Source organism: Pleuronectes platessa, chromosome 4 (genome assembly GCF_947347685.1).
Source record: "Pleuronectes platessa chromosome 4, fPlePla1.1, whole genome shotgun sequence".
NCBI lineage: Eukaryota > Metazoa > Chordata > Actinopteri > Pleuronectiformes > Pleuronectidae > Pleuronectes > Pleuronectes platessa.
In genome coordinates this window covers 27,555,636-27,580,094 of record NC_070629.1, presented here as the reverse complement: position 1 = coordinate 27,580,094, position 24,459 = coordinate 27,555,636, and the positions used below count along the sequence as shown (strand labels likewise).

General features: G+C 41.7%; 1 protein-coding gene across 2 annotated transcripts in view; it reads left to right on the top strand.

The window, feature by feature from the left end:
* Positions 1–24,459, top strand: part of taok3a (TAO kinase 3a) — a 62,207-nt gene that overhangs the window by 12,384 nt on the left and 25,364 nt on the right. For both annotated transcript variants that reach the window (XM_053420971.1, XM_053420972.1), the window contains exons 2-8: positions 11,962–12,085; positions 18,555–18,806; positions 21,924–21,995; positions 22,373–22,474; positions 22,710–22,755; positions 23,322–23,418; positions 24,247–24,360. In XM_053420971.1, the coding sequence (XP_053276946.1) occupies positions 18,675–18,806; positions 21,924–21,995; positions 22,373–22,474; positions 22,710–22,755; positions 23,322–23,418; positions 24,247–24,360 (563 nt within the window). In that variant the 5' untranslated portion in view covers positions 11,962–12,085; positions 18,555–18,674. The remainder of the gene's footprint in view (positions 1–11,961; positions 12,086–18,554; positions 18,807–21,923; positions 21,996–22,372; positions 22,475–22,709; positions 22,756–23,321; positions 23,419–24,246; positions 24,361–24,459) is intronic.

Sequence of the window (24,459 nt, the reverse complement as noted above, 5' to 3'; positions counted from 1 at the left end):
AATGAGGGAAGCCTGATCTAGGAAAAGGTGGACACACATGCAAAGACAGTGGTAGCTGCCGTTCTTGGTACGACAGCATCACTCACACTCCAACTAATGCAACTCAACAGCCTCTGTTTGAGTCGCTTTAATATTTTATTGTGAGAAAAAAAAACCTGAGCGATTGGCATCTGCATGTCCTGCTCACTGTAACACATTCTCTGTTGCACTGGCTTTGCTGTGGAACATCCAACAGGCCGCTATTAATCTTTCTGCTGCCCTTGATTGGAAAATCCTGTCTGGCTTTAGAGGAGCGCTTCACTTTACTCAAAGCCCTGCCCTTCTACACACACTACACATTTGCATGCACACACAGCTCAGCTCCGAGTGTGGTGTGAGGGACACTCTCTCACCATGAGCCTCCTCTAAAGCAAACACAAATCACATGTTTTTGTTTGCAGCCCATCGACACCGACATCTGTCCTTAGCACCAAAGGCTTTTCAAGTTGACACGTTTGTTGGTGTCATCTATGTGTATGGTTCCTCTTTTTCATCCTGAGATTTAAAAACAATTTCTGTTTAATATCCATTGCGTGTTAGAAATGTCATCAACATGCTCTCTGTGAATTTTTCCGGAGATTTTGTGGGCTCACTTGGACATTTTACTCGGGGGCTGGCCAAACAATTCCACAAAATGTCAGGCGTCACTAAGTCGGACATTTGCTTTCTCACATACAGTCTCTCTGGAAAATTAAAAAAAGTTCAGTGCGTGTGTGAAAGCAGCAGCAAAGCCACACATGCAAAGTGCACTTTCCATGTGTGTGTTTGAAAAGCCAGACTATTTCATATCGGGCCTCAAACCTCAGTGGGTGCATCATCATATTCAATCTGTACTGGCTGTCATTTGGCCTTGACGGGAAACAGCCTGATCATTTTCACAGCTACACTCTGACACACCAGCCATTTATGAGATTTAATATTTGTTGATAGTTGCTTTAGTGTGCTCCAACATTGTCTGGATGCGTTGCGTTGTTTTTTGTGTGCTTGTGTGATTGCACCACAGCTGTCATGTGTTGTGCATGCGTGTGCAAACCAAAGAGTATTTTCGCAGCCACAATGAAAATCAATACAACTGGGAATTGATAGTGTCATAAACTGGCCCTGGGTTATTGCCTAGTCAATATGGCCCATCAAGCCACCAAGTCCCAGCTGAGCCTGGCTCCATGTGGCCAGTGTGAGTGAGTAGTACACACATTGATGAAAACACCAGCCCTCATCCAATGGCCTGTCTTTTTGCTTTCACACCAGTTTAGCCCCAGCAGTGGTCCGATGTGTCAGCCAGGGTCAATAACAACTTTGCACCTCAATGACCTAAACTAATTGGCATTTAGTCTTAATTGCTGTCTGTCCTCTTTTCTCCACTTTTTGTCAATCACCATCTGTATTTATATTCCACTGCAGCATACATTCGTAGCATAATTCCCTCAAATTTAGATATATTCACTGATAGCTATACCTTTGTACAATTTGCTTGATTGAGTTTAAAGGTGTCCGTACATCTTTGGTGGAGTTAGGCGCTCTACTTCTAGCCACACTTCTTACTCCCTCATGTACATTAATACCAAACTGAGGCTTAATTCAGTGGAAGATTTTTTCGTTTGTGTGTAAATAATGAATAGTGAGGTGACAGCAGACACTGAAACTAAGTGATGAAACACAGGCAATGGCTGTGAATGAAGAGAGTAATGGACACTGGCTAATGTCTGTGTTGATTCTGTTTTTACAGGTTTTGTTGCACCCCCAATATCAGTTTATTTGTGGAGAAATGTAGTGTCTGTCTTGTTTGAAAGATATTGTTTGTAATCTTAATAGATGTAGCGAAGCTAATCAGTTGTTTTTTACTACGTCATCTCACTTGAATGTTATTACTCCACCAGCATCTGTATCTAAGCCTATGTAGATATTAGTCATATCCTCCTGCTAGGAGAAAAAAGACCCACCATAATGTCCTCCATGAACTGTGTGTTTTCATATTGGACACATACCACTGTTGAACAAAGCATGTAACCATGGTTGTCATATTTTATGTAAACTGATCAGCCTCAAATTGAAGTTCTTTTTAAATACCTTTTTACTTGGATTGAATAATTCAAACAATACTCCAGATGAGAGAATAATTTCCTCTGCTCTTGTGCCTGTTCTATTTTCTGGGATGCTGTTATGGTGTAAGCATGCAAAAGCAGTGTCCCAGTGGGAACAGAGTCTGAAAGTTGAATAATTACGCCTTATTTTACAACGTTTTATTCTTGTAATAAAACAGGAGTGGTTTGAAGTGTAAATGTTGACCTTGTTCGAATGGATCGTTCTGTTATCTATGCACACTGTGCATTTCTTTTTGTTAGGTCACTAGTTAACTCAAAATATTCACCATGGGGAGGTGTGTCATTATAAAATGGTAGCAGAGACATTGACACTGTGACTCATACGGATTAAATCATTTGTCACCGCAGTGTGAGTTCATGCCACAGCTGAAAGTGGGCGGCGGGATACTGAGCTGGTGCCCGAACCCGGGGACCTTGGGTCAGGTTTATGAATTAGATGTGGCTTGTGTATGTGCCAACGCTCTACAGATTACACTCTGTTGAAACCTGTGATTGACTGGACTCCAGTCACTCAACCCTGTCCTTCTGCTGATCGGAGCTCATTAGCCTGCAGGGCCACCAAATAAAAAAAAACATAGTCCATATAAATGTGGTACGAAAAGGTTTTGAAGGCAACGGGGTGTGTGGTTATCACCTCCACAGAGAACCTTGGTTTGTATGGTGGCGAAATTACAAAAAAACAAACTGAACGGATTTCCACCACTTGATAGAAGGATACAGTCTGGATCAGAACACATGGGATTTCGGTGTGGATCCTTTTTCTTTATTGGGCGGAATTAATGGATTTGGATGAAATAAATCAGGCCTTTCTACAGGACTGCCTTAGTGGCCTTGGCAGAGTTATGTGTTCTATAGTTCTATTCAAGTTGAATGTGTTTATACCTCAATTTTTCATCTTGATGATAAGAACTGCATCTGCAATAACTGTAATAGCCCCAAATGTGTTTTCTTTGCTCTTTAGCTGAACCTTTGCTGACCCCAAGTCACTAAATCGGCAGCTGTTCTGAGTAATTTAAAACTGAAACTGTGAACTTCTGAATTACAGCTCAGCTGAAGCTCTAACCATGTCAGATTGAGTTTATGAATGGACCCATAACAATCAGCTGGCTAATGTATCTCCTAATCATCAACCCGTGTTGATGTGAATTAGTAAACTCCACGTGATGCCTCCAGGCTGCGAGCATACATTAGATACCTGTGACACAGATGAACTATGAGCTGGGCAGTTTCAATCTGCATTCCTCTGTCAGTGGGTGATGGACTTTGGCTCGATGGTTCAACAGATTGCTCATGTTAACGACCTCGCACGAAAAGAGCTTGTTGCGTGTGTAGCAGCGATTATTGTCAGTATCGACTTCAATTAAGTGTAATCATACATTTGAATGTTCAATTTTGTCTGACGTTGACACTAAGTGCTGGGAGTGTGTGTGTGGGTGCGTTCGAACTATTTAATCAGACATGGAGTTGTGATGTAAACTGGGCGACATAACTTTTATGTCTCAGTAATAAATAGGAATTCTAATTTATTTTTTCTGGCCACGAGAGCGGAGCTGATGACATTGGAGCATATCAATATAACGCTCTTTAATAATTTAGCTCTGGGGGCCAAGTAAAACCTGCGATCATTTGAACTGCAGTAATTTTTTTACATTCTCTGACCTTCCACTGCCCAGAGATGCTGTTCCTTGTAAATATCACTGTGCTCTGGGCTTGTAAGATATGAAAGTTGCCGTCAGTTGCTGGGTGTGCTGATGTTTCTCACTCTCCTTGTGGGTGTCTGTTCAATATTCCGTCACTGTTCCTCTCACGCTACGGGATTTCAAGCCATTAAATAAACATTTGATATTAATCATGGAGAATTCTTTTTGCCTTTCACGTCTGAAGAAAGCACAGCAGGAGATTGTCCGAGTCAGACTCATTCACGACAACAAAATAACCAGAACAGGGGTGGTGCTTGGGTAGAGTCCTTCACGTAAATATTCCACTGTGGAAATCACTTGTTTTTGTTTACAGCCCATTGACCCCAGCGTCTTCTCTTATCTCTATCTATCTGATTTAAGGAAATAATTAATTGAATACTTTTGGGACACAAAATTACAAAGTGCGTGTTGGTGTTTGTTTAGTGAGTCAGGTTAGAGGAGGTGGCGCTGGTGGAGTCGTGCTTTCAAAAATAATGAACTGGTTCATTGCTGGGCCCACAAGGGTCTTTAAAAAGAGCGAGTTTGACCAAAATGATTGCCTGAGTGAAAAGAAATTATGTAAACATGAAACTCCCACATTTATACATGTGATTAAGTGAAGTAAAGTCACGAAAAGAACAGAAATGAACAAATAAACAAAGGTTTGGTTGAGATTCAGACCTTTTCAATACCAGAACAACTTCCTAAACTATACGTTAAAATCACAGGTTTATTGAGTTTAAAAAACAGCTTTGTTTAGATCTTTAAACTCTGATCTTTCACAATTTCTTGTTCAGGAAATGGGAATCAAATCTTTAGTTTTACTGACAAGGGTCTTGGACTCTAGTTTTTTTCCCCTTAGGATCTTTAATACTCAACATGAATTCACAACACATAAAAACACACACACACACACACACACACACACACACACACACACACACACACACACACACACACACACTGTCTTCATCCTCTACGACTGTAAAACCCGGCAATAAAAATAACGATTAAATGTGCACCAAGGTTGGTTTGCAATCAATGTTCTGGTATTTTACTCTCTTCTTTATAGCTGTTGGTCCTGGTGGTTGATCGGGTGTATCCCATCCTTCTTTTGTGTTAAACCAGTTTTAAATAATTAGTGCTATAATGTGTATTGTGTATAAGTATTGTAGAACACAGCGTTTTGTTAAAGAGGGTTGTCACACTATTCCTGTTAGTACATATTTCTGTTAGCTATTTCAGTGTAGTGTAGCGTTAACCAGAGCTGGCTAAAATGTGAGCAATTTGGCAATTATTAAAGGAAGTCATTTTAGTGATGAATGTCAAACTAGAAAAGATGTTATTCACTGTATGTATTTTTTCAAAGGGTTTAACCTGAGCCAGAGGCCACACACCAATGATAGGAAAAAACTACAGTAGCAGTGAAAAAGAAATCTAAAAATAAGAGTGTGATATGTTTATATGTGGCTATTCTTGGGCAGCACCTCAGCAGGTCCATGGAGCCCCTTGAAGAAACAACAGTGGAAAAGCTCAAACTACCACTGTTCATTGTAAATCTGTGGTTACAGTGGATTAGAGGGTACGTGGAGTACAAGGATGTGAAATATTCTCACTTCAAACGTGAAACAGGATCAGATTCGCTCGTTTGTTTAAATTGTGGTTTCCATAGTTAGAGGTGCTGCTCTCTCTAGGCCTGTTCTCTATGTGTGTGTCTGTTGATCTTTATAACACTCTATCCCGCTGGTGGTGCCCGAACACTCCCCTGCTCCTCCTCCCTCACTTTCTCTGATGTGCAAAATTGTGTGTGAGGGACTGTTGAATTATTTAACAGGCCAGTGACGACGCTCTGTGACACTGCACTTAGCGTGTTTGCCTGTCTCATCCTGTGTGAGTGTGTGTGTGTTTCTTTGAGGACGAAGGGTTTGGAAAAAGACAAGTGAGGAGATTGATTGTGTGTGTGTGTGTGTGTGTGTGTGTGTGTGTGTGTGTGTGTGTGTGTGTGTGTGTGTGTGTGTGTGTGTGTGTGTGTGTGTGTGTGTGTGTGTGTGTGTGTGTGTGTGTGTGTGTGTGTGTGTGTGTGTGTGTGTGAAGGTTTGGCAAAACCAAGATAGTCGACCACGCACACTATTGAACAGGCTGAAAAAAAGCTGAAAAGGCATGAACACAGATAGTTGCCAGAGAGGATGAATGGTTTTAATAGAGAACACTCCAGGGTTTACTCCGGAGGGACGGACACACACACACACACACCTGACCCCTCTGGATTCATGGGATTGCTCCATAAAGGCTTTCCCAGTGAATGAGGGCTGTTTTGTGTGTTGTGCGTATCTGCGGGTTCTTGCACGTGTGTGGAAATCTGTATCTTTTATTACAGCTTCATACCTGTACAGATTTCTCCAGAGTGGTAATACTCTAGCTGACGTCTGTTTGAGATACTGCACAAGTTTGTCCAGTGCCCTCAAAACAGAGGCAGTGATCTCAGGCTTCGCTTTGTATCTGCGTGGTTTCGGCAGTGTGTTTTCTTTTTTTTTTCCACAAACCTCCATATTGGGAGAAAATACTCTTGTGGCTTTAGGGAGAGAAATTCTTTCAAGGCATCTGAAATAATTATAAGGTGTTGTCCAGTGGTCGCAGGTTGTCAGTCTTTTCTTAACCCTTGGGTCCTTGACAGAAGTGTTTCAAAAAGATCCATGTTGACGCTCGGAGACGTTGTGATTATATTTGTCTGCTTTCTCTGAGGAGATCGTTCGGGAACTGAGATAAATGCAGCTTTCCCATCGCAGGCTATGTAAAGGAATGAGGTGTGTGTGTGTGTGTGTGTGTGTGTGTGTGTGTGTGTGTGTGTGTGTGTGTGTGTGTGTGTGTGTGTGTGTGTGTGTGTGTGTGTGTGTGTGTGTGTGTGTGTGTGTGTGTGTGTGTGTGTGTGTGTGTGTGTGTGTGTGTGTGTGTGTGTGTGTGTTTTAAAGCCACGTCACTGCAGCCTTGCAGACTCTCAAAGGGAACAGGTTGTAATGTGTTTGGATTTAACTTGGACGTTACAAAGAATAATCCTCCACTACTTAATTGAGTCAAATATAAAATTGTTGCAGAATTTCGCATTCACAGTCAAACCATTATAGTACCAGTACCTACAATGTGGTACCAGTAGAAAACAATGCATTGTGCTTTTCTTCATCTGTAGTCCACACTGTAAAGTTTTCAAATAAATAGTATGCAATTCTTATACTATTGGTTTCCTTTAAAATTTCAGGTTTACTGAAAAATCATACTTACTATTTGAACGTACTAAGCATGTTAGTAAGGAACTTGGGTAATGATAAATTATGTGTTATATACATATAAAGCACAGTAAGCTTCAACAAATGAATCCCCCAAAATGTATTAATCACCAAAGATGGTGATAAAATTGCGTCACTTAATGGAGACGGCAACTTCTTTGGCTCCGTCTGAAGCTCCAAGGCAACGCGATCAAAAGCAAGTTGGCTACCCAACACTAATATGCATGTATGTTGATATGTGTTTGTATCAGTCATACAACTGTCATGGTGTTAGGAGTTTATATGATGACTCTGCCTTTCCATTTCACATTTCAATACTCCATAATTCAGAATTTTTCTTCCTCTCACATCCTGTGGTTCCCCCCCAGACACCTCACCAATGCCTTGGGATAGCTCAATATTGCATAGCTGCCACGTTATCCATACATGTTGTGCATGGACATGTGAAGAGGGGCAAATGGTGTGAAAATGTTTCTCTTGTGTGAAGGCTTTCATGTGCCGTGGTTGTGCGTGTGCTACTCCCATTTATATTAATACCTTGTAAATCTGCATCATCGCAAGTGGCTTTTCTGCATCAATATGGAGATTAAGATTGATGTTGACCTAAAGCTTCGGGGCAAAAAGTGGAGCTGCTGTCGTTTGCTTTGCCAGAAGTGTGAATGATGTGGCCTGGCACTATTGAGAGTCTACTCTAATGGACACATCTGTAGAAGGGAGGGTTGATGCAGTTCTGACAGTAATTGAAACACGGCTCAAAGGTTGAACGTTTTTTAAACAGTTAAACGTGTTTTTGGTAACGGTCGTGTCGCAGAAATCCATGAACCTTAAAACATTAGGACTCATTAACTTCCTCTCACAACTGTGGACTGACCAAAGGTTTCCTGTATTACAGAATAGCCAGTGATGCACCAGTTTAACTGGCTGCCGTACTACTGACTGTGCATTGTGGCAAAGTTACAGTTTCTGTGGCTAGCTTCTCAACAAGTCCTAAAAAAGAGTTTGTATTTCAAATGTTGTCTCATGTCTGTGCATTAAATAATAACCTAAATCAATGATTGCTGTATCTTTACATAAACTGGAAGAGACGGCCATTCCTGCTTGTTGATTGTTTTTTCACTTCAGTTTTTGTGAGATTGAATTGAATATGTTACAGCTGCTCAACTTCACTGTATCTCTGCTGACAAGTTGGATGACTTGATAACGGGCAGTCATTTTTTGTGAAGGTTCAGATCACTGCTCCGATGAGTTTGTTGCCTCTGCAGTAAAGTCAGGACTTACAGGCCCACAAGGTCATTTCTGATCAGAGTGCTCTATGTGAGACAGGAGCGGTTTGCAAAAGGTCATTGGAGTCAAATTCAAGTTTTAAACATCCTCTGCAGAGGTTGAGCAGCGGCTGTGAGGTTTCTGGGTTGTTGTTTGCTTTAAGGCAACAAGAGGAAATGGCTTCAAATAAACTACACATTCAGAGTTGTCTCGAATTTGTCCCTCAATCCACAAACACCCGCATTTATGTTTAAAGCTAATCTGAGAAGGTAACAGTCTCTGGTGCGTTTGTGTGTGTATGCTTGTGTGTGTGTGTGTGTGTTTGTATGCATGCATGTCTCAATAGTTTCACTAAGCTTCTGAGAGGAGAGCTGCCCCGAAGTTTCCAAATCCTGCTTTAGAACATTGTGTGTGTGTGTGTCTGCTTGTGTGTGTGTGTGTTCTTCACTCTATGAAAATGAGTCACTGCTATAAAAATCCACACCATGCCGCCCTGGCAGGATAATCAGGACATAATGTTGAGTTTCTTTCTATCTCACTGGATTAGTTTATTTTCATCCTGGGATCATTTTTGTACATTGCGGAAATCGCCTCATATTTGGTTTTTCTCAGCTTTATTTAAAGCTGTGCACTTCTACAAAAGGGACATGTGAGTTAAAGCACCTCCGGCATGACTCGTCCAAAAACCCACCGCCGTCATCGTCGGTCTCTCTGGGAATCGTGTTGAATTTGTTCACACTTGAGTCTCTTTATTGTTGATTGAATTCACAGAAACTAGGGCTCAAAGTTGTCATAATAACAGCTAGACTATTATGACTGGTTGTATATCTGGGCCATAGACTGTAAAAGATGGATGACTCCTCCCCACTTCCTACCCCTACAAATGAAGCCAAAATATCAAGGCTACCATCTTCTGCCATTGACGTTGTTTGAGGCAGAGTCTGACAGTTATGATCCGTCACGGTTTATGGAAAGAGATGGACCCAGGAGCAGAGATGTTTAACAAAAAGCGTATTTAATCTGAAAAGAGTCTTTTAACTAAACAAAAGCACAAGGAAGCTGACATGAGGATCAGGAGCTCAGGACAGGAACGCAGAACAGAACAGCAACATGGAACATAACATAATCCACCGGAACGCAGGAAAAAAAACAGACAATCCGACAAAGGACAAGGGGAAGGACAGGGGTTTAAATACACACAGGGAATGCAGGGGTAATTGGCCACAGGTGCAACACATGAGGAGTTAGAAAGACAATCACCAAGACAGGAAGTGAAGACAGAAACAACCCACAAGGAACAGAGACTACAAAATAAAACAGGAAACAGAAACACAGAGTGCACACATGAAAACAACTCAAACACAAAACAGAGATCTAACAGTTTAACAGAAAACACTTTACAAAATCTAAACTGTTAGATCGTTACATGATCGAGCTGCGGGACCAAGGTCTTGCTACACACGTTCAACCAATCGCAATCAGTATCCCTTGTTAATTGTGAAATTTCACCCCATTTTTATAGCATCGTATAACTACTTGTAACCCAACATAGCAGAAACTCTAACATTTAAACATGTATCAGTGTGATAGGATTCACCTCAAGTGACAGAAACCATCGTTAGAAATATTTCTTTACTTTGTCATTTTCATTTGGTTAACATCCTATCCACTAACATGGAGGAGACGGGGTTTATGCATTATGCTGTGAGTAGACCGGATACAAATGTTTGTTATGATCCTCGAAATTCACTTGAGATTAGTGATTCTATTCTATCGACAGATTGTGCATCATTATTATAAACAAATATTTGAAGGTGTCATCTTGGGTTAAGGAAACTTGTATTTGGTCCACTTTATTATTTTCTGATATTTCATGAACTCATAAATGTATCAGTGACTCAAGAGAAAATTTGGCAGATTATTTGAGGATGAAACTAATCCAGTTTCAACCCTGACTTGCGTACACGTTAATCCTCTTGAAGATGGACTTGAGTGAAAGACACAAGCACAGTGTCTCACTCTGGCACTGTTTTCTCACTCTTCCTCTCCATCTATTTATGTCTTTCTGTTGGTTGGTCACAAATGCCAGGCAGGGTGGATAGGAGGAGGAGGAGGAGGAGGAGGAGAAGTGCAGCCACAACTTTCCCAGAGGCTCCTTGCAAGCGTCAGTTTGTGTTATAAATCATTCAGGGACACTCAGAAGGGGCACAATACATTTTTATCCCTCTTCTCTCATCCCTCCATCCGCTCCTCTTCTTTTATCATTGAAAGTGCTTCCTCTTAGCAACCAATCTGGCGCTTGACACGATCAAAAATAGAGAGAGCAGTAGGTTTAGGGTGGTGAAGCACAGGGTAGACCAAATGAAAAAAAGGATCAAATGGGAGAGGTAGAGAAGAAGAAGAAAGAAGAAGTCCTTGTTTGTTTCCACACTGGAATCAAGCCGTCATGTATGTACTGAATAATGAACCTTGTGCACTTCCTGATTGTCGGGCTGCTTATACAACAGTTGGTTTTATTGGGTGCGCTGGCCTTGTGAATCCCAATGTGTACAGTAAGAGGGCAAGGTTGTGTTCAGGGGCAGCACTGTGGATGCTGCACCACCTGCTTGTCACAACGAAACACAGTCCAGTAGCTGGCAGCACTCCGCTGTCAGAACCACTCACTCTGATCCGCTGTGTGTAGTGTGTGGATGTGTGTTTGTGTGTGTGTGGGGGAGAAAAAAAAATTTGGTTTGTGCTTGCTCGTGGGTGTGTGTGAGAGCTTGTGTTTGTCCAGAGCGTCGTGTGTAGCGTCCTTGAACTCGTTAATTTGAAAGAGGGAGAAAGAGGAGGTGTTCAGCCTGAAATGGGAGACACTTTCCTTCTTTAAAATGTCAAGACATTTAGTTTGAGGTACTGTCGGTGTAATGCATTCTGGGAAAGACACTGCCCTCACTGTGACCCTGAAGATTACAAGTAGATGTAGAAAATCAGACTCTACGGCTTACAGAGTCTGATCGATACATCAGCCTTTCACAGACTTATTGCTGACTGCGATTATGTTTCTCATTATGAAAGTTTTATTTGATAGAATAAACAATGCATGAAGATATGTATTATGATAAATACAAAAAAGTGTTTATTTTCTTAATTCAAGTTCTGTATATTTGGTCGCATTTGTTTTTTCTTTTTATGTATAGTTATTTATAATACAGTTTATGGTCAAACTGTAAATATCAGACTTAATTTGATTTCTTTGTCATAACTGTTTGATAACAGCATCTAAAGTCACAAATAAAAGGGCCATATGAAAAAACTAGACACTCCTTTTTTCAGTTAATGTAATTAATGTGTGGTGTATAGAATTTCAGAAAATGGCGATAATAAAATTTATCATCAAGAAAACTAGAAACCAATTTGTTTCCCTCTTCAACCATTTTGCTTAAAAATTGTTAATCCATTATCAAAACAGCTAGAGATTAATATTCCATTCATCAACTAATTCCTTTTAACACATTAGCGCTCATTCTCTAATCTATTTAACCCCTTAAATGCAGGAATTTAATCTTAATCCAACTTTCTAACCCTTTATGGTTTTCTTCCTCTCTCATATCTCAGGTGCAGTATTATTCCAGTCATGAGGGAAGTCGACAAAAAGTCGTCTCTGGATTTAAACTGAGGAGAGAATAAAGGAGAAAGAAGGAGGCCAGCTTGACACACACCCTTTACACATTTCCTACAGGTAGGTTTCACTCTTCAGTCATGTCAGGACGCCTCGTCATGTGTTTGCATTTTTTTTTCCTTATCATCATGCTGCTTCATATTAAAACTCTAATCTCTTCAACTTTATTATAGCTGCCATCACGCAAATAGGCTGTAGAGGTGATTTATTGACTTGTTTTATCGAGGTCACCCTGCCGGTCTTTGTGTTTCGCTGTGTGTGTGTGTGAAAATCCCCTTCGTGTAGCAGTCAGACAGCCAGTGGAGGCATCAGTCGACTGTAAACTGGGTCTTGTTTGCCTCCTAATGAGAGCTTGCTGCCCTGACGGCTCACTGATGTACATAACAGCTAACCAGCCCTCTGTCACACCAGATTAAAGCTGAGTCTGGTAGGAGGCAAAGTTTCTCTCTGCCTGTACCAAAACTTATTCCAAGTTGTTTGTGTGTTTGCGTGGATTCCTGTGGCTGGGTTCTGCTGCAGCATAATTGTTGATTGATAATTGAAGTTGCTTGTTGGCAGCATGAACAAAAGAAACCTTTAAACAGGATGTAATTCAGACTAGTTTTATGGTTGACAATAACTAAGGTAACTTGTTGGACTAGATTTGAATTTCGCTGCCATGCATCACTCATAAGACTAATTGATGCTGCTTTTACATATGAAAAGAGAAATGTCTTTTTAAAACGCGTAGCCATGCTGCCCTTCAATGAGTCCCTCACGTTGTTATGGTTGGAGGAGGTTTGATAATCTGCCTCTGAAGAAAGAGTCGTCATCACTGTAATTTCCTACTAACTGTCAAAGTGTTACTTGAACTATTGGCAACACTGAACAGTGGTTCAACTTGATCCACACGGAGCTCACCTCTTTCGGTCAGGACCTCCGAGGACCGAGGCACCTTTTAACACCTCATATTTACATTCTAACTAAACTACTTTCTTGTAGCTATATCTCAGTTGAAAATGGTTGGATGATGATAGCCTTAAGTTTTCTTGAAGCTGAGGTGAGTGAAGGTTTTGTTTCTGCGGTTTGGAGTCTTGAGTGTCTTGGGTAATAATGTAGAATGCATCCATCTGTCAACATGTCACCGTGCCACGGAGACATGCCAGCACTGATCATTGGATTCTGCAGAAACTCAGGTGGGTGTGTCAGAATGTACATCCTGTGCCACGAGTCACACCCTGACTGGGAGACAGACTTGAGGTGATCGGCTGTGGTAGAGGGGAACATTTAGATTATAGACTGATGCTCGAGAAAAGAAGTCTAGACTGGTACATTAAATTCAACCCAGTCATGTATTTTTACTTCTTAGCCTAATCTTAGCGATGAGGTCTTTCTAGGGCAGTGGAGATCTAGAGATCTTTTGACTCACCATGGAACAGGCACTTCACAAGAGGAATGGCCACTCTCATATTTTTCATTGATAAGAAACTCTAGTCATCATCACAATGCAACCCGGCATTGTGCATTTAAATAGGCCTCTATATTATTCATAACAAGACTGACCCATTTAATGTCGTGCAGGAGGCATGCACGCACACACACACACACTTGCATGCACACACACGCATGCACACGTCACACATACGCAGCACAGTGCTCTCCGGAGACCTCACAATGAGGTGAGATGTGAGGCTCTATCTGCTCTTTAAGTTTTTATTAGATGCAATTACTGAAGTGCAATTTTTTTCTCTGAGTGAGTTTGTGATCCAGGCTGCTCAGTCATACATACACATGTGCACCTTCACACAAAAACACACTCAACTCTAAAGCCTTTAGTCCGCTCTGCGTAATGTTATAATGGTAGTTTAGGGAATGAGATTATTACGTAATTCTTATTCCTTGCGTCTCACATGCACATGCACACACTCAATGTCTCAACGCACAATTTAGCAGATTTGCGAGTTCTTTTTTTTTTCGTTTCTGATTAGACCTGGTGATTTGAATCCCAGTAAGAATTCCCACAGTCTGTCTAAATCCTGCTCTTGCTAAAGCCGGGAGGGGGGCCAGTAAGCCGCTAAACCCACAGGCTATACACTCATGCACACACACACACACACACACACACACACACACACACACACACACACACACACACACACACACACACACACACACACACACACACACACACACACACACGGACACTTGTGCACTCCCACCAGTGTAATAATGCAAATTTATTTTCACACACCCCCTGTGCATGTGCAAATAGGACGCAAGCGCATACTGCACTTTCACAGACATTACGAAGAAACACAGAACGTCAGAAAACGTACTTCACGTGCACCCTCGTCAGAGATTATTGATAATAAACCCAGGAGACTATGTAAAAATGAAAGAAAATAATTATGTTTTCTTTGTTTTTTAAAGGAAGTGAGAAGAGTGGGCAGCCGCAAAGAGAAATTGTGTGAAAGATGAAAGAGAAAACACTGAAGGAATGAATGTAGGATTAGACGGAGGAAGAACTTTGTAAAGGAGATGTATAAGTATTATATTCTATTAATTTCCATTACTTCCTGTCTATCATCCCGGTACATTTTTGTGACCTTACACTAGAAAACAATAATAGAAATCCAATCATCCTTGTGTTACTTGAAAGCCAACTTTGCTTTTTCTCCATAAGCCTGGACCGGCTTCTCATTTTCAAACCGTCACGAAGCGTTTTAAATATTTAACCGTGTATTCAGGTGTTACTAACCCTAAACTTTTTCACAATCCATCGTCAGACTCTGGCTCTGTCTGATGGGATCTCCCCTATAAATTATTCTGGTGTATAATTAGCAAAAGAGCAGAACGTGTGGTGTCCCATTTAAATGTGACTGTGGCGGCACAGTAGAACCAGATCCAGCAGCCGGATGATGGACTCAGTTCTACAACAACATGTTGGTGCATCAATTAGTCATGGCTACGCCGACATGGGGCCTGGAGGCGGGAGCAAGTGTTTGTGTTTGTTTGCGTGTTTGTGCTTGTGTGTTTCTTGTGTATCCATGTCAAATTTCGGTGGTGTGTGTGTCTGTGTGTCTTTGAGTGTGTGTTGCTGTACTTATATCTTTGTCAGGACTATTTTAAGCATAGACCCTACAGACTGAGGACATTTTGGGAAAGTGAGGACGTTTTGACTGGTCCTCACTCCTCACTTTTTCAATGGGATGTTTGAAGGTTAAGTTTTGGTTATGAGGTTAGAATTAGGTTTATGGTTAGGTTAGGGTTATTATGGGTATTATGTCATTGACTGTCCTTACTAAAATGTAGTACAAGCATGTGTGTGTGTGTGCACGCGTGTTTAGGCGAGATTAGCATAAACCTTATAATCTCCCTTAACATATACATTTTTTTAATGATGAATTATTTATTGTGTATGGCAAATGGGTTTATTGTGCACCCCCACAGTGACAAACACACGCGCACACACTCCTGCTCAGACACAAGTGCACGCATGCGAGCCACACGTACATGTAAGTACTGTGTCCTGCAGCGGTTTGCAGTAGTACTCATGTCGCAGATAATTCTCGCTCTTACACACACACACACACACACACACACACATACACACATACACACACACAAAGCGCTTAATCTGTCTAAGCCATTTGCCTAATCAGCTCTCTCAGCACAATACCATTCATAGATCCCCAGTAACCACACACACACACACACACACACACACACACACACACACACACACACACACACACACACACACACACACTTACTGTCCAAACACCAAGCCTTTTGCTGGGCTAGTAACAGCTTTATCAAGCACCCCGTGTTACAACCTGTTGTTGCCACATTGCATCACTTCACACATCTTAAGAGAGGAGGAGGAGGAGGAAGAGTGAGAGAGAGTGAGTGATAGGGAGGTATGTAGTCTCTCGAGTGATCACATGACTTCAGCGTTCATTTGCTCCATTTTTATCTCTCTTTTACCCTTCTGCCGACTCTCTCATCCTCTTGGTTTAGATCTGCTTTCAAAGCTCTGTCACATGGGGTAAAGCTGCTTCTTTACTCTTAGTAGTTCAGTTTCCCTTTATATCCATCTGTCAGTTACTCTCCATCCCTCCAACCTTCTTTCTCCCATATTATTGTTTCTCTTATTTGATTCGTTGAAAGCAGCAGAGTCATGTTGGGGGTTGAGTTGAAGGGTTGTGTCAGGATTTATCTCAGGATTTCTGGAGCCCGATTAGACACAGAGCTGATGCAACACACGGACATACAAAGTTCATATTGTGGATAAAGGTACAAAATACAAGTGCAAACAATAATACAAAAATCGACAGTAAGTAGATTTTTATATGCTTTCACCAAATCAATGTGTGTGTATAAATATTTAGAGCCCACTGATCAGATAAGCAAGCAGATATCACCAGATAAGCATCACATGAGGCATCCGGACAAGCATGAAGCCTGATAGATTATGGCAGTTTAATTTATGTTTTTTAACCGAACTGTCAGTGACCGTTAATAGTATATGAATAGATCTACAGGCTGTTTACATGCAGTCATGTTACTGTACTCTGCAGCTCAGTGATAAGTGAGAGTCACACCTCTGTCATGCAGGTCTCAGATTATGTTTTCATGCTTTAAACGTGTACGCCCGCAAATGTCATCTCCCACATTATGTAAGCAGGCAAACTGAATCCTCGCAGATCGGTTAGTGACGGGCTGCGGTTGTTCACGGGATTATTGTTGGGAGAGAAATCAAATCTCAGTGGCATGAAATCGACTTTTGTCAGACGACTCCACAACCGGCTGCTACGGCAAAAAGCTGAGAGGTTAAACAGCTATAGATTGTGGCAGGTTGGACACACGGCTTCAGGAGACATTTCAATAATCAGAGGATAACAAGAGCCAGCGTGTGTGTCTCCTCAATGAGGTTTTCTCAGCCAACACATACATCATCAAGGAAGATGGCAGCGTTCATATCCGGGACCTTTTTGCTTTATTTCTGGACTGTGGGAGGAAATGGAGACGCATCTTAAATCTTTATAAAACAGTTTATTCTCTCACTTCCTTAACATGAAAAGAAGTAATCTAATTATCACATTCTAAAGTCACAACTTGAATGATCAATTTTATTTTACTGTTAACTGAATTAAAATCTAAACGATGACTCATCTCTACTCGTTGAACACACAAGTGCTGGCAGAACGGCTCTGAGCGGCTTTCAGCCTTGTTTTTGTGTGATGGTGTTGAACCTTGAGGTCACTGTGGGTGTTGTCAACTCAAAAGTTTGCTGTATTTGACTGGATTTTACCAAACACAACACAAGCTGTTAGGATGTCCTCATTTGATGTCGTTATCCGGCGAACCATTGCAGCCTTCCCGCCCTGTACCTAAAGTCAGGCCCCCGAGGCCTTGAGGCCGCTCTCTTTGTACATCTGGTGCCATGGGACAGGGGGCACAGGACTTTGCCTTTAAGACTGATATTTTTGGAGTGGGTATGATGGCTGGGATCCCTTTAAGAGCAGGGGGATTAGGATGATGCTGATGCTTAGTGTCTTGGCCTGGATGCTTGTGTGTGTTGCTGCCTTTGCCTGTATGTCAGCCCGCTCTGTGTGGGGCTGGCCTTTGGAGCCAGATTTGCTTGCTGCATCTGTCTGATGTGCACAAGAAAGAGAAAGACATGGAATTGAGAGCGAGTGTGTGTGTGTGTGTTTGACTGTGTGCGTGTGTGTGCAGCGAAGCTAACTGGAGCAGGTTGTCCGGGATGCCTACACGCTTCACAGCCTGGCTGTAGCCCTGTGATACAAAACTGTCAGCAGTAAATGTGTGCGTCTGCACGCACAAGGGTTACTGCTCCACTGTGCATGCATGTGTAGAAAATGGTGCATCAGTGACTCAGCTTCAGCTGTCACGTGTTCTGCGTGTGCACATGTTTACATGAGCAAGTGTGACTGTGACTCGGAGGGGCAGCGGGACGAGTCAGCCAGCCAGCGTCATCGTGTGATTGTCTCCTTCCTTATCACCTGTCAGCTGTTCATGAGACGCACAAATGCAAACACCCTCAAAAAGCCAAGCACACATAAACAGCAATGTGGATAGAGTCCGAAGACACTGTGTGTAACCCTGTCTGGATGTTCCCAGCTGACCAAGCAAAGTTATTTGAGCGTCAATGTAATACTTCTCCTTACGTATTATTAGTTTAACTCACAGACTGTAAATATAGATGGACAACAGGACGCCCCCTCAAAAGTGAAGCCAAATAATGTTGATCTCCCCCTGGTGGCAGTATATGTCATAAACTGTCTCCTCCATGTTAGTTGCTGGGACATGGACCAAACTGAAAAGGCAAAGTTCACATTCTTATCACACAGCCTGTTTTTACGTTTCCTTTCTAGGGCCTGATAAAAACTGTCTTGTACACAGGATGTGATGTTTTGCAGATAATCTGTATTTCAACCTGACTGAAATGTGATAATCTTGTCTAGTTCCGTGCACAACAATAATGTCAGCTCAATATTTTCATCTTTGTCTCTGTTCTGTATCCCAGGTCTAGCTGGCCAATGCCGGGCCCTTCGTGGACATCTGGCGGCGGTAGCAGCAAGAGCAGCAGCAGCAGCAGTGTTTATGTGAGCGTGGTCCCCGGCGCTTAGCCCATGTCCAGCCCATAATGCCGTCGTCCACACGGAAAGGTGTGCCGAAGGACCCCGAGGTGGCTGACCTCTTCTTCAAAGATGACCCCGAGGATGTCTTCTGTGACCTGCACGAGATCGGACATGGCAGCTTCGGTGCCGTCTACTTTGTAAGTAATGTGGTTCTGGAAAATGTGTTCAACATTCAGGGGATATCTCCTCTGTAGACTATACAGGAAGCAGGACATTGGGTCTTAGAAACCACATCAACACGACCAGTTGCTTGCAAATTCAGCAAATCTTCCTGCTGCATGTTCACACGGCTCAGTCTGACATTTTCTGCATATTTTCCTCTGGAACAGGCAGGAATATGTCTGGCTCCAGGAATGTCCAGACTTCAGTGCACGTGTGTTTGAAAAGTTTTAGCTTTTTGTATTTCTGCTTCGTGGGAGTGATCGATAAGAATTTCTTGTCTTTTATTTGAATTGATTCAGTTTGAGTTTTGTAGGTCAGAGAAGACAGCATGTGAAAGAGATGCTGGATCATTGAAGGACCTCCACTCACCGTAGCGCTCAATCCCTCTACTACATGATGATTATTATGCGAGCTTTGATTTATTTATTAACTAGATACATATTATTTTATTGATCCACTGATTTGCACAAATGTTAGTGCAGCCCTTGATATTATCGCTCTTTGAATACAAGTGAGTGGAGACAGATTCCCCCTCAGCACTTTCTCTGTAGCCTTTCCTATTAATCTCATCATCACTAATTACTCATCAAGCCTTTGATTCTAAAGCTGCGTGGAGGAGGGTTGAGAGCGACGCTGCCGATCTCTGCTATCTCTTCATCCCCCCCCCCCCCCCCCCAGATGCTGGACCGGGGGCGATAACTCTCCTCCCTCCCTCCTCAGACAGATGTTCTCTTGGTATAGAAAAACAGAGAAGCCGTTGATAGTGGGGCAGGATTTGCTCGGCTGCCAGGGCTTTACTATCCCCTTCTATCCCATGTCATTCCCACACACACACACACACACACACACACACACACACATATTCAGACATGCACACACACCCAGACAAACACACACACATCCCCAGTACATCCCTAGCTGCCCTGGTGCCCATGTCCGTCTGGCTAACAGGCTCCAGTGTGTGTCTAAATCCTGCCCCGATGCCAGTGCTGTGCTCACTGACATACTTCTGCATTTGCATTACAACTGGCACACTGTTAGCTTAAGCTATTAGCCCGAGCAGCTTTGGTGGAAATGTTTCACAGGGCTTTTTGAAAAAAATTCCAGATAAAGACGACAAATTTCCGAAAAAAGTTTAAATACCAAAAAGGCTGCCCTTCCAACAAATAACCCCATACATGGAAATTACAAATTATAATGGCCTTGGTTATAGTACTTTAGTGTATCGAGAAATTTATATAGATATACTTAACCCTATTATTGTGGTAACTTTACTTAGAATCGTTGCCTTATTTTTTATGGATGTCCAACTGTAGCATCCTTTGCAGTCTTCATATCACTCAGCAGGCTTGTAGCCCTAAAAGCAAAACTCAGGGTCTTTAAATCCCTCTCTGCTGCTCATTAAACTCATTGCTTTGAGCACACTGTAATAATTGATGTGGACATGAGAAGTCAAATTTCTTTTTTATCTGTTTATTTTAGCAGCAGGGGGAGACGGGAGGACGCAGACATTTTAGGAACCAAATCAAAGTGAATTTCTTGAAACCTCAGAGCACCTGAAGAAATGGAGTCAGTACAGAGTCACCAGAAGAAAATTCAAACTTGGGCGGGGGGGCAAAACCCATCTGACATCGGGCGAGAGGCAGGGTACACGTTGCCAATCCATCACAGGACCATGAGGACTTTAATTTGACAGAATACACAGGGCAGCACACATGTTTCTTATAATTTTTTTAAGTAAACTACCTTGAGATAATGTATGTTGTGATCTGGCATTTCAATTCAATGACAGAATGGTGCAGTGAATTCCGCTGTAAATTCATGAATATTCTCCAGATTATTCCTGTTCTTGCATGCATATTCAGATAAGTGCAATTGTACGTTCATTCATAGTTAATGCGTGGGAGGACCAAGGAGGAACTCCATTATGGAAGTGAACAAGGGGAATTCCCTGTGTTGAGTATGCAGGCCCATCACCCAGAGCTTTGAACACACGCTGCTCTATGGAGACAAATTCCCCCCCTTTCTTCTGCATTGACAGTTACACTGAATGCATTTCAATATTTCAGCATTGCGTGATTTTTCTTTCTTCTCTCTATTGCCACCTATCTATACCCTACATCAGAGGGAATGACTATTATGCATGAACTGACAGGCAATAATACGGATCAAATGAATCTGAATAAAAACTCAGACGGGGATAGGGTTGCCTGCTGTAAATCTAATTCCATTTGAATCTCGACATGAAATTCCCATTTATTTGTAAGTGAGATAAGGCAGAGATGAGTGCTGAGGCTAGTAGTCGTCCCTGAGGTCAAACGCCTCAGAGTTTAACGCCATGGGTTTAATGCCACGGGTTTAACAGGGGCACATGTGAACACTTCCAGCAGCTGCAGGCGTCTGCCTAATCACATTGTTGAGCGCTTTGATCCGGTGGAAATCTGTTTACATTTCAAATTACTGTTACCATCGTATCACTCACATGGCAATGTATTGCTTTGTGCATTATGGTCATTTGCAAGTTAAACTCTGAATAACCTATGAAGTACTTGTAGATGAGGTAGTGTCTGGTGAAAAGTCATATATTTCCTATTCACAGAATGCTGTTTCACTCTGTACTCTCTCATTATAAGGTGTAGATACATTACATCTTCATTTCCCTAGCTCTGTGTGCGTTTTATGCCTCTGTGCCGGCGACAGCCAGTGGTCAGACTGAGGCTATAGTGTCGGGTTGTCGTCCGTCTGTCTGTTAAATTCTTGTGAACACGATATCTCAAGAACACCTGAAGGGGATTTCTACTAATTTTAGACTGAAACTGCACTGGAGTCCTAACGCAACGTTTAAACAAAAATCACTAGCTGCTCCATCAGTCATCAGGATCTTTGTGTACAACAGTGAAATTACTATAATAAAGTGTGTTACCTTTTATGAGTTATACTAAAGTGTTTGATATTGATACAGAGCTCTATAGCAAGGGGAAGTCCTGTGGTGCATTGTGGGAGGATTCATCTACAAGTGGCTGCTTTTGTGTAAGATTTTAGACTTTTAAGACTTGACCAGAATCTGACCTCTTTCGTTTTCAACCTTTCAGGCTCGTAACTCTTACTCCAACGAGGTGGTGGCCATCAAAAAGATGTCCTACAATGGCAAGCAGACTACCGAAGTAAGAAAAACACACACCACAAACACAATGACAATAAACATCAACAACACATGAAAATAATTCATCACCCCCAGAAGAAAACGTTGGAACAAACGTCGGCCATCGAAAAGTTTCAGGAGGAAGACACTAATTTAAATTTGATGTATTTTATTCCTCTGTTTAGTCTCAGTGTTGTTGCATTGTTATTTAAATCTTTCGTTCTATACAAAGGTAAGACGAGAATAAAAACCACAGTAACTATGTGCGAGTTGCTAAATTGATGCTGTGCCGTTGCTCTCACAGCATTGTGCACTTCTGCACAATGCTGTGAGAGCTTGTTTGTGTGATTGTACTTGTTGTGTTTATCGACCTGTGCGTCTGCTTTTTGCTTTTGGCAGAAGTGGCAGGACATCATTAAGGAGGTCAAGTTTTTGGGGCAGTTGCGACACCCAAACACAATCGAGTACAAAGGCTGCTACTTGAAAGACAACACTGCCTGGGTTAGTGGATCTGTCTTCTACTTCACGTCTTATTTATCCTCTTCTTATACATGTCTGATTCTTCTCATATTTCTCATATCATGTCTTCTTGTGTCCCACTGCCTGTGTTCCGTTAATAATAACTTGTGATCAGTTTGCAGAACCACCTCGTTACTTCTCACAAACATGACTTAAAGCTCTTTTATGATTGAGTGTGAATGATCGGTTATTGAGCTGTAGCTGTGTTGGGTTTCAGCTGGTGATGGAGTACTGCCTGGGCTCCGCATCAGATTTACTAGAGGGTAAGTGTATTTATTTATTTCGAATTTAACGTGGGCACACACTTTCAAATAAAACTGCTCTTTATTCTCTTTGCCAGGTCGTTTATCTTTTTCCAGAAAGGCTCCGCTCAAGGCCAAAAAAAACCTCTAAACATTGCATTATTATATAAACTGTTCACACTATTGCAATTTTCCAGATATCCTTGAGTTTATGTTGCATGTTTATTGAATTATAACTTTTTTATTTCCCCATAATGGGGCTTTTAAAGTGATTTTCTTATCTTATCTTAGATAGATAACAAATGAGATATAACATGTTGACTAGTGAACTTTAGATGTAACTTTAGACAGAGCCAACCTGTTTTCACCTGTTTTCCATCTTCTCCCAATAATCAATGTCAATTATCTGTTATGTCGGCATTTGTGTGGAATTGTCATATATGTGTTAGATTCAACTTTATTGCAGATAGTACAAGTTCATCGAAATGCAGTTTTAAATCTAACGAGAAAGTACACATCGTGGACTAAGGTGCTGATGGTTCATTATTGTGTCATTCAAGTTTCATTTTCACTTATTTCTCTCCTAGTTCACAAGAAACCACTCCAAGAGGTGGAAATTGCTGCCATTACCCACGGTGCCTTGCTTGGACTGGCTTACTTACATTCCCACAATATGATTCACAGGTGAGTCAGTTGGTTTCTCCGACTGGAAAACGTTTCCCCACAGGAACAAACTTCGACAAAAACAAGATAAAACAAGATAAGAGACACTTGTCTTCTCTCTTTATTGCAGCGTTTACTAATTCATCTGTAAAACCTTCTTTTTGTAGTTTTGTGTTGTTGTTGCTGAACATCCCTGTGTGGGGGTAACAGCCCTTCTGTCGCACTGCCTCTGCACAATTTTAGCTTTAATGACGAATATTGTTTGATTGTCATCCAACTGTGGTTCAGAATGAATCCTTTCGCCTATTCTGTGTTATCATCATAGACTGAATAGAAACATGGACATGACAGCTCCCCAAAAGTGAAGCCAAAGTGTCTCAGTCATCCCTGGTGGCTGGCTGCAGTATAGGTCATAACCCTGTCTCCTCCATGTTAGTGAATGGGACATCGTCCAAACCAAAAAGCCGAACACATATTTTTCTTAAAGATGTTCTTATCACTAGTCATTTTTTTTGTCTGGTTTTGATACTTAAATGTTTTTAATTTGTTTTTTGATGCTATCAACCTGGGGTGAAACATACATCTCGATTGGTCGAGCATGTGTATCGATGGGAACTCGCTCAATACTCTGATCACTACTACTACTAAGGTCTAGTCAGGCTTAACTAAAGACCAGGAGAATAACTGGTGTCGTATTTTGTCTTTTTGACATATAGTAAACGAGTACATCTGTAAATTCATAATATACTTGGGCCTGATATATAATCTTGGATGTGATGCTATCCTCTATCTTGTCTTCATAATGCTCCTTCTCTTCATCCCCCTCTTCATCTCTCTCTCCTCTCACAGAGATGTGAAAGCTGGTAACATCCTGCTGACTGAACTCGGTCAGGTCAAACTGGCTGACTTTGGCTCTGCCTCCATTGCCTCACCTGCCAACTCCTTTGTGGGAACCCCTTACTGGTTAGTACACACATGACAACATGGAAGAAAACACAGGACTTTGTTTTTGCAAAGAAATGACTAATCTTAGCTGCACAAGTCGTCTTCTTTTGTAGCCTT